General features: G+C 53.0%; 1 protein-coding gene across 2 annotated transcripts; it reads left to right on the top strand.

The window, feature by feature from the left end:
- Positions 1-2,548: 2,548 nt before the first annotated feature.
- TYSND1 (trypsin like peroxisomal matrix peptidase 1) lies at positions 2,549-10,054 on the top strand. 2 transcript variants are annotated; one of them, XM_068547729.1, is made up of 4 exons: positions 2,549-3,853; positions 5,579-5,709; positions 6,750-6,935; positions 9,191-10,054. In XM_068547729.1, exons 1-4 carry the CDS (start codon positions 2,682-2,684, stop codon positions 9,406-9,408), a joined length of 1,707 nt encoding a protein of 568 aa, XP_068403830.1. In that variant the 5' UTR covers positions 2,549-2,681; the 3' UTR covers positions 9,409-10,054. The 2 variants fall into 2 exon arrangements, with proteins under 2 accessions (XP_068403830.1, XP_068403832.1); XM_068547731.1 differs by lacking the exon at positions 6,750-6,935.
- Positions 10,055-10,268: the final 214 nt, after the last annotated feature.

Below are 10,268 nucleotides of genomic sequence, written 5' to 3'. Positions count from 1 at the left end.
TTTGCTATCTTGCTCCTTTTTTTTGGCATTGGTTTGTTCTGAGTATGAACATAGCATGGCATTTGTTGGGGGGGGCTGGTGGGGAAGAAATATTTACAATGGGTGTGAGAGACAGACTTTGCTACGGGGGGGGGCGTGGGGTGTGGGTGGAAAGGCCAGGCCAATTTACACATTCCGCTGGAAGTAATAAATTTAGTACCGTTTGAGAGCCTTGGAACATGCAGTGGTCCCAGGATTGGTGGTCATTTCTGCAACAGGAAGGACATGGCAAACTTTTGAACAAAATCTCCTATTAACATGCTAGCAAGGACTGGGTCCAGTTTAGCTGTGTTTCATCATTTGATACAAAATTGGAGAGAATCCATTGAATGCTACATTTGGCAAAATAGAAGGAATGAAACCTGTGCTTGTGCATTTACTAGGCTTGTAGGAAGGTTTGCTTTTAAAAAACCCAAATGAAGTTCTAAAACTAAAGTACTGGAATAAAATAGAATGGGAAGCAAAATGCAACAGGTTCTTTTTGACTGAGTATGAAATTACTGGAGGCATCGAGATTGAAACAAATACAGTGGAATGATGCCATGGGTTTTACGCTTATATGGGTTTGTTTGTGTCATCTGAGTCAGAGCGGAACATGAAAATTAAAGGCTGAGTCAATGAGCCCAGCACTAGGGGGTCTCACCTTGGCTGGTGACTGTGACTTGGGACTCCACTGCGATGTGCCGTAAACAGAAAAACATGCAAACAGTTCATGCTGGAGGCTTGGGCGTCATTAAGGGAGAATCACTGGACTCCAGAGAGAAGCAATTGCTAGGAAGTTGGAATAGTTAATAGGTTTTACTGCGATCAAGCCATCTTCTGTGTCACAGAACCAGAAGAAGACAGTACCTGCTATAGGAAGACTGCTGATTTCAGTCCTGCCTCATACTCTAATGGACCATCATTTCCCTTTCTCAAACAGGTTTGTATCACTGGGAGCATTGAGCATTACCCTGTGTTGTGCTTGGGATACACCAAGCAGTGTTAGTTTATTCAAAAATTTGAGGCAGAAAGATTATGTAATTTAAGTAGTAATTGAATATTTTCATTAATGCTGACATAAATATGTACTAAAATAATCTTATTAAAATTACTTTAGTTGACATTGTGATAAACAGACCTTCATAAAATGTCTATAGCTTGTGGTGACTGCTTCAGGGATATCCTGCAGCCCCCCAAAACATACTTGTTCGTGTTCCTCTGTCCTCAGGGTGACTTCATCGGAAAAGTAAGGATGTTTTATGTCAGGGTAGAGCAGGGATGGCAAACTACAGCTCGTGGTCCAGATCTGGCCTGCTGCCTGTTTCTGTATGGCCTGTGAGAAAAATTTAAAAAAAAAGAATGCAATTTTGTGACATGCCACAATTATATAAAATTCAAATTTCAGGGCCCATAAGTAAAATTTTATTTGAACACAGCCACCCCATTTCTTTAGCTTTTGCATGCTACAACAGCAGAGCTGAGTATTTAAGACAAAGAAGGTATGGCCCACAAAACCTCAGCTATTTATTTACACTCTGGCCCTTTACAGAAAAAGTGACCCCTGATCTAGATAAATCCTGGGTGATGGTTATAAATCATTATATGAAATGTGCATACTGCAAACTATAGGGTTGTGTAATTTAAAACTTTGACTTCAGCTACTGTTTATCATAGTTTTAAAAGGCAATTTTTGGAGCAAATCCAGTTTCCATGAGATATGTAGGGTGTGGCTTTGGCATCAGAAGACCAGAGGTGTAATCTTATGAGCTCCATTGTCCCCCCCTAGTGGATTACTGTACGGTTTACTTACAAAGTTTCAAAATACTGAACAGCTTTTTTTTTTTTTTAATTAATTAATTAATTATTGGCTGTGTTGGGTCTTTGTTGCTGCACGCGGGCTTTCTTTAGTTGCTGCGAGCTGGGGCTACCCTTCGTTGCGGTGCGCGGGCTTCTCATTGCGGTGGCTTCTCTTGTTGCAGAGCACGGGCTCTAGGCGAGTTGTGGCACGTGGGCTCAGTAGTTGTGGCGCACAGGCATAGTTGCTCCGCGGCATGTGGGATCTTCCCGGAGCAGGGCTCGAACCCGTGTCCCCTGCATTGGCTGGCAGATTCTTAACCTCTGCGACACCAGGGAAGTCCCCTGAACGGCTTCTTTGCCTGTCTTATCTCAGGGATCAGAGGTCGGATGTCTCCTACACCTGGGCAGATACTGACAGGTCCTGTCAAGGCCTGGGCAAGTCTAGCCACCTCAGGGAGCATTTCTGTTCCCTTTCCTGCAGCTCAGCGAACAGAGACGAGACTAGGTTCCGAGGGACCAGCACGCCCCTATCTCCCAGTAAAGCCACATTACTATCACTCTCCCGGGGCTCGTCCTCCGGTCCCGCTTCGCCCTCAACGTCGCACAGGTGATCTGAACCATCTAGGGCGCGGAAAGGCGGGGTCAGCCTCAGCAGCCAATCAGGGCTCGGCCCCTAGCCCAGCCAATCGGGCCGGGCCAGTTGGGGCTGAGCCAATCCGGCCGGAAGAGGAAGACCTGGGATAGTGCCTGCGCCTCTCGCTGCCAGCTTTGGGTGGCGCTACGTGGGGTCAGCTGGTGCCGGCCGCGGTCCTTGCTCGCTCGCTTGTTCCACGGGAAGCCCCTGGTGTGCCGTCCCCGAGGCCATGGGGCGGCAGTGGGGGCCATCCATGAGGGCGGCCGAGCAGGCGGGCTGCGTGGTGAGCGCCACCCGGGCCGGGCAGCCCGAGGCGGGCTCGTGGAGCTGCAGCGGGGTGATCCTGAGCCGCCGCCTGGGCCTGGTGCTGTGCCACGGGGGCATCTTCACCCCCTTCCTGAGGGCCGGCAGCGGGGCGCTGACCGCGGCCGGCGCCGCCTTCCTGCCCGGCGACAGTTGCGGCGACGACCTGCGCCTGCACGTGCAGTGGGGCCCAACGGCCGCGAGTCCGGCAGGCCGCGCGGAGCGGGGCCGCCCGGGGCTGTGCACGCCCCAGTGCGCCGGCCTGGAGCCCGGCCCGCCCGCCCGGTTCCGCGGGCGGCTGCTGCAGCCCCCGCGCCCCGCCGAGCTGCTGCTGCTGTTGAGCTGCCCGGCCTTCCGGGGCCACTTCGCGCGCCTCTTCGGTGGCGAGACGGCCAAGCAGTGGAGCTTCGCGAGCGCCGCACCGGACGACGAGGTGTCGGAGGAGGAGGAGGAAGACCAGCTGAGAGCGCTGGGCTGGTTCGCTCTGCTGCGCGTGCGGCCGGACCCGGAGAAGGAGGCGGAGGCGGAGGAGCGCGGGCCGGTATTGGCCGTGGCGCCTCTCGGGGCTGTGCCCAAGGGTGAGCCGCTGCTGGCCTGCGGCTCCCCGTTCGGGGCCTTTTGCCCCGACATCTTTCTCAACACGCTCAGCTGCGGCGTGCTCAGCAACTCGGCCGGCCCGCTGCTGCTCACCGACGCGCGCTGCCTGCCAGGCACCGAGGGCGGCGGCGTGTTCGAGGCGCGGCCCGCGGGGGCGCTGGTGGCGCTGGTGGCGGCGCCCCTCTGCTGGAAGGCCCGCGAGTGGGTGGGCCTCACGCTGCTCTGCGCCGCCGCCCCTCTCCTCTGCGCCGCCCGAGCGGCCCTCTGCCGCCTGCACCCCGGCGCCGCCGCCCTGGCCGCCTTCCTACCGCATGAGATGGGCGCCCCGTGGGGCCTGCCCCTCCGAGACCCCGGACCCCCCTGGGCAGCTGCGGCCGTGCTGGTGGAGTGCGGTTCCGTTTGGGGCTCCGGAGTGGCCGTGGCACCCCGCCTCGTGGTGACCTGCCGGCATGTGGCCCCTCGGGAGGCAGCCAAGGTCCTGGTGCGCTCCACCACCCCCAAGTAAGGCCCACAAGGTTGCCCCCACTCCACTCCCTCACCAGCTGTCGTATATGGATCCCAGGTCTCAGGTCATAATCCTGAGGATTATGGAGGCCTTCTGGTTTCACGCTCATGCTTGGTGGTGCAGTGTGGATAGAGACCTGGGACCCTCCCCTCATCCTTGGCACCCAGAACCCCAGAGTAGGGGGTTCTGGACCTCCTGGCAAGGGGTGAATGGGGCTTGGGCAAGATGACAAGCAACTCTGGGGAACTGTGGGGTGGTCCAGCATCCCTGGCTAGGCATCTTTGAGCTCCCCCTCCCAGTCTGAATTCCTTCTGGGCAACTTCTCTGTCTCAGCCTTGCACCCACACACCAGAGGCCCTTGAACAGAGTCTTCCTAACCCTGCCCTCTTTCCCCTGAATGCCGTAGTGAAGCCCCAGGGGCCCAGGATGCTACCCTCCTGGGTTAGGAGAGAAACCTGTTACTCTTACTTGATTTATCTCTTAGATCTTAATGAGCTTCCCTTCTGGATTGAAATGAACAGATATGCGGTTCCACCTAATTAGAATGTGGGAGTGGGGGCCAGGCAAATATAGTTTGAACAATCATTGAATGCTCTTGGCAGCCAGGTTGGGACTTCAGACAGTCATTTGTTCCCTCTCTGCAGGGAGAGCACTCTTGCCCTCCTTTACTTTCACTTGCTGTGACAGTGGAGACAGCAGCCTTGGCTTCCTGGCTTGGTTTTCTAATACATGTTCTGTTTCTTCTGTAGTCCCAGGTGCTTGACTTAGGCCAAAGCAAACACTATAGCACCTTGGTGTTAATGCCTGTTGTTCTGTACCTGGCTCAGCCTCTCGGCCCAGACCTTTCCAGATGCCTCTATTGAACTCCTGAGGTTAACCCAGCCCGGCTTTGCCATAGAGTCCCCTCTGGCAGCCACCTGGACAGCCATGACTTTATAGGGAAGACTGATGATGAGAATTTTCCTCTGTGTGTGGTCCCCAGTTCCTCACCCCTCCACCTACCCCCGCATACTCTTGGTCCTAGGGAACCCAACAGGTCTGCTGGAAGCTACCCCTGCAGAGTGTGTAGTAGGAAGCCCCTGTGTAATCTTGGGCAATTTGCTGAATCTGTCTAAGCTGCTTTCCCATGACATGTAAAGTCTTGGAACAGCCTGCCAAGTAGTAAGAGCTATAGAAGTGCTGGCATTTATGTAAACAGGGACCCAGAGGGATGAATTCGTATCATGTCTGCCCCCGCAACTGACAGGATTGTTGGTATCAAATGAGGCAGTAAAGGAAAATGCTGAGAATGCTTGCCCTGGCTCCTGCCACTAACTGTGTGACCTTGAGAAATTACTCAACCTCTCTGGGCCTCAAATGCACCATCCAAAATGGAGATAATACCAGTGCCTAGTTCATAGGGCAGCTGTGAGGACTAAATGAAATGATGTCCATAGAACATTAACGCCAGGCCTGGCCCACAGTGCCCCCTAGGTGTCAGGTGTTTGTGATGATGGTGAGGCACAGCAAGCTTTACATAGAAGTACCCTGCAGTTGGTAGAGCATGTTTGGAAGTTCCACTGTGGATGTGCCCAGAGTTGCATGCTGGTATGTTTCAGGGCTGACACCAAATCTTTTGAGTCCCAAGTTCATGACTTTTACTGTCACTCTCATTATTTTGCTTCCTCCCAGTGCTGAACGTTCGGAAAGCTAGCCTGTCATTTTGTTTCCCTTGTTCCCAGGAGTGCCATCATCTGGGGACATGTGGTATTTGCCACCCAGGAGACATCTCCCTATGATATAGCAGTGGTGAGCCTGGAGGAGGACCTAGATGGTGTCCCTGTACCTGTGCCCGCTGAGCATTTCCATGAAGGTAAAGGACAGAGGGGTTCTCTGGTCTGGGGTGGACCTCAGGAAGGAAAGTCAGTGTTGGGCGCTCTAACCCTGCAGATCAGGGGCCAGTCCCCCAGGTCAGCTCCCTTCCCCACCCCTGCTGGAGTAATGAGTCAGGCTGGCACCTTGTTACATCCTGGTTACAGTGCTTTGGCCGGAGTTGCTCTTGGAGGCCTCCCTGCTCACGCCCAGCATGCCCAGGGTCCTGGGGGGCATGTGGAATTCCCAGTGAAGGGTAAGGCACGCCTTTTTCCTGAGGCCCCACAGCAGTGTAGTGTGTTGAGCCTTGGGGGCTCCTTATAACACTGCAGGCTGGTCTGAGAGACGTGTACTTCTGAGGCTCCAATGGCATGATTTGAGTAAAAGGCTTTGTGACGCTGCCACAGAAGTACCAGAGGTCTCGCTTTGTGGATGTCGTATGCTATAACGCAATAACAAGGATTACAAGCTCTCTGCGTTGGCATCTTCTGCCACTTATTAGCCCCGTGTCCTTAGGCAACTTAATGAACTCTGCCTCAGTTTCCACATCTGTAAAATGGGGATAATGTTCCCTACTCCTGGGCCTTGTGAGGAGTGGGTGAGATATTGTCTGTAAAGCACTTGGTGAAGGAAGGTGGTGCCTGCTTTGTAGTCATCATCACCATTTTATTTTTACCAAGAGACTTCTTAGTCTCAGGAGGTGGGTGTTAATTTCACAGACATTTATTGAGCCCCTGGCTAGGTGCTGGGAATCCTGAAAAGTGACTACCCAGTCCAGCAGGGGAATGAGGGCTGGAGAACAGCCTGATGCTGAAGAGAAGTGGTTGAGCAGATACAGTGCTGGGAGCTCAGTGGAGGTCCTGGCCTATTCCTGTGGGGGGCCTGGGGAAAGTTCTCATGGAGGCAAGAGTATCTGAGCAGAAACTCAAAGGGCAGAGAGGGTTTGGAAATTTGGAGAGGACAGGGAGGGGGTTGGGGAGTGTGTGAGTCCTGCCAGACGGAGGAGGCTCCCCAGCTTAACCCTTCTTCCCTCCCTGACAGGCGAGGCTGTCAGTGTGGTGGGCTTCGGTGTCTTTGGCCAGGCCTGCGGGCCCTCGGTGACCTCAGGCATCCTGTCAGCTGTGGTGCAGGTGGATGACACACCAGTGATGCTTCAGACCACGTGTGCTGTGCATGGTGGCTCCAGTGGGGGACCTCTCTTCTCCACCTGCTCCGGGGACCTCCTGGGTAACCAGCTCCTTGGTCCTCTCCCAGCCTTCCTCTTGCCAGAGCCTCAGTCCCATCCTGGGAGTGCTTGGTTTCCAGCCCTGGGAGCCACCCTCTGTCTGGAAAGATGGTGGGCCTTATGCCCAGAGGTAGTTAGCGAAGGTTTTCAGGCTCTTGTGCTTCTGAGGGTGGAGAGGGACAGATGCTGAGCTTCGGGGGAAGAGATCTGGGTTCTGGTTGCTTCTCTGCCACTGAGCCACTGCACAACCTTGGGTAAGTCACTTAATGTCATTTGATCTGTGAGACTCAGGAGTTGGATAAGTCCAAGGATCACAAACTCAAAAGCCTACAGAGGCTGGGCTGGTAAAGTGAATGAATGAGTGAGTGAGTGAGTGAGTGAGTGAGTGAAGACAGCAGTGAGTGGAGGGCAAGGGGGAACTGGGGTGAACACCACTCAGCTCTAGCACATTGTTGCCTCATTACAAAGATATGTGGGCCTAACGCTGGCTGACTTTCCAATTTTTCACAAGGAGCTGTGAACCTTTTTTTTTTTCAGAATTCCTAACCACACCCCTGTGAGAAATGAGTTCACCAGCTAGAGAACAGTGTTTGAGCATGTACAGTTCTTTTTATCTTTAGCCTTAAAGTGTCCAGTCAAAACGCTCTTTTCCAAAGTTTCTTAGATTAGCTCCTTCCCCTTCCGCTTCAGTATAGTTATGTGATTCATTTGAAATACAGTTAGGTACATTTGTCCTAGTCTGCATTCCATTTTTCTCCCATATACTGGTTGACCTTTTAAAAGATATATACAGATAAGTGGACACAGAAATAAATATAGATGTGTGTATGCATGACTTAGTGTGTGTGTGTGTATATATATGTGACTCCTAGCTCAGTCTGCTGAGAGGGGCTAGAAGCAGTGACATCCATTTGTAATGAACACAGTGAGAGTTCAGATCTTGGTTTCTAAGAGTCATTCTCTAGGGCTGCCTTGTCGTGCTGGAAAGGAGGGAGGGGTAACAACAACAGCAGCAGCAGCAAAATGATGGGCACGTCAAATGTTGAAAGAATCAGGAGCTGACGTGAAGGAGCTCCCACTAGAACAACTTGCGCAGCAAAACAAATAGTAGTAGTTTTGGTTTTCAGAAGAATTCCCATTAATGAATGTAGAAGAAATGAGGGAAATAGAAAATCACTTATTAGGACACCCCAGTAGGAACTGCTGCCGACAGGATCCATCGATGGATGCCAGAATCAGTAGGCAAAAGTTTAAGTAGAAACAAGATAACTGCATAATCCTAAAATATTTCGTACTTACCAAGGGGGTAATAGTAAGTCTACAGCGGAGAAACCTGGCAGATACCACCCAAGTAATGAAGGTTAACATCGCAAGCAGTGCTTATAGTCAGCACACATTTCCTCATAGGATGCGCTGAAAAGGACACATGGCTTCTATGGTTTCCTTCTCAATAATGTATAACCTCAATCTTATCATGAGAAAACATCAGGTAAACCCAAATTGAGGGACATTCTACAGAATAACTGACCTGTACTCTTCAAAGTGTCAAGGCCATGAAAGATAAGGAGAGACCGTGGAAGTGACCCAGATGGGAGGAGACCTAGGAGACATGACGACTAAATGCCATGTGGGATCCGGGATCAGAAAAAGAGCATTAGTGCAAACACTGGTACATCCAAGTGAGTTCTGTACTTTAGTTAATAGCATTTCACCAAGGTTAATTTCTTGGTTTTGATGAATGCTGTATGGTGACATAAGGAAAAGCTGGGTGAAGGGTATACAGGAACTCTGTACTATTTTGGCAAGACTTCTGTTAAGTCGAAAATTGTCTTCAAAAAATTCATACACACGCACTGAGCAGGCCAAACAAAAGTTCTGTGTGGGTCTGATTCATTTATTCAGTCACTCAGCTAGTGTTTGTTGAGGTCGTCCTCTGCCAGGCACTGTTCCGGGTACTGGGGAGACTGCATGGACAGAACGCAGCAGTCCTTCCCTCATGGAGCTGGAAGACAACAGAAGTCGGAGAGAGGGATAACAAAACAAGTGAAACATGGGGTATTAGATACTGATAGTGTTGGGGAGAAAGTAAAGCCAGGAAGGAGGACTGAGGCATGAGGAGCCCGTGTCCGTGAATGAAGCCTGGTGCCTGTCACTACGAGGGGGGCTTCAGGCAGGTCTAGGGCCTCCAGGGTGGAGGTGAGCCTCCCTCCCCTGTCCCCTGGCTCTCACCCTCTTTTCCTCTCTGGCTCCTGAACAGGCATCGTCGCCAGCAACACCCGGGACAATAACACGGGGGCCACCTACCCCCACCTGAACTTCAGCATTCCCATCACGGTGCTCCAGCCGGCCCTGCAGCGGTACAGCCAGGCCGGCGACCTGGGCGCCCTCCGCCAGCTGGACCGCGCCCCCGAGCCGGTGAGGGTGGTGTGGCGGCTGCAGCGACCCCTGGCAGAGGCCCCGCGGAGCAAGCTCTGAAGCTGTGGCACCCCTCTGGAGAGAAGAGCAACCATCTGGTGCCATGGGGAGTGCGGGGGCTGGTGGCCTGAGGACCCTGACACGGCACACCCCAACCAGGCTACATCCCCATCACCACCCACCTTGCTCAGCTCTGGAGTCTGGACCAAGCTTCTCTTTAGCCCCTATGGATCTCTTACCTGGCAGCCCGTTTTGGGGTGCTTTCTCGAGCCGCCGCCTCTCTCTGCCCCCGACACTAGGCTCAGCTCTGTTCTTTTCCCTTCTGGGGAGCCCAGTACAACCGTACAACAGACAGATCTGGTCCTGACAGACAGATGTTGGCTGGAAGGCAGGCCCGGCCATGGTTCCCTGTCTCCTGACGGTCACTGGCCGCCTGCAGCGGCAGCTTCCCTGGGGCCTTGGCTCCTCTCTGCTCTCGGTCAGAATGGGGCTGACAGAGCACTGGGGCTTCCTCAGAACACCTCAGCAGAGAGGCCCTGCTCTGAAGACCAGAGGCGGAAAGAAAAGAGCATCTTCCTGTTCTGCTGGACCAGCGGTGGCGTCCCCGGAAGCCAGGACTCCCGGCTATTCATATGTCAGGTGCCCTGACCTGCAGGGGCACGCTGACACAGTGCCTTAATCTTCTGGCCCATAAAGTAGCTCTCAGGGGTCGGGGGTGGGGACGTGGGGGGAGGGGTAGAATGTGTCTGGTTGGGGTTTGGGAATAAACAGGACCTACGAGGGACAGGACCTACTTCTATATATCAGCTTCTTTTTTTTCCTTCTTTGTTTTGAGAGTTGAGTGGGGAATAGGAAAGCACCAAGCACAGAAATATACCTTTCCGCCCTGCTTTCTCAGGGGGGTTTGATCTCACGGGACA

The sequence above is a fragment of the Eschrichtius robustus genome, chromosome 7 (assembly GCF_028021215.1).
Source record: "Eschrichtius robustus isolate mEscRob2 chromosome 7, mEscRob2.pri, whole genome shotgun sequence".
In the NCBI taxonomy this organism is placed as follows: Eukaryota; Metazoa; Chordata; class Mammalia; order Artiodactyla; family Eschrichtiidae; genus Eschrichtius; species Eschrichtius robustus.
The sequence above is the reverse complement of the archived record's forward strand: the minus strand, read 5'-3'. Positions and strand labels throughout refer to the sequence as shown.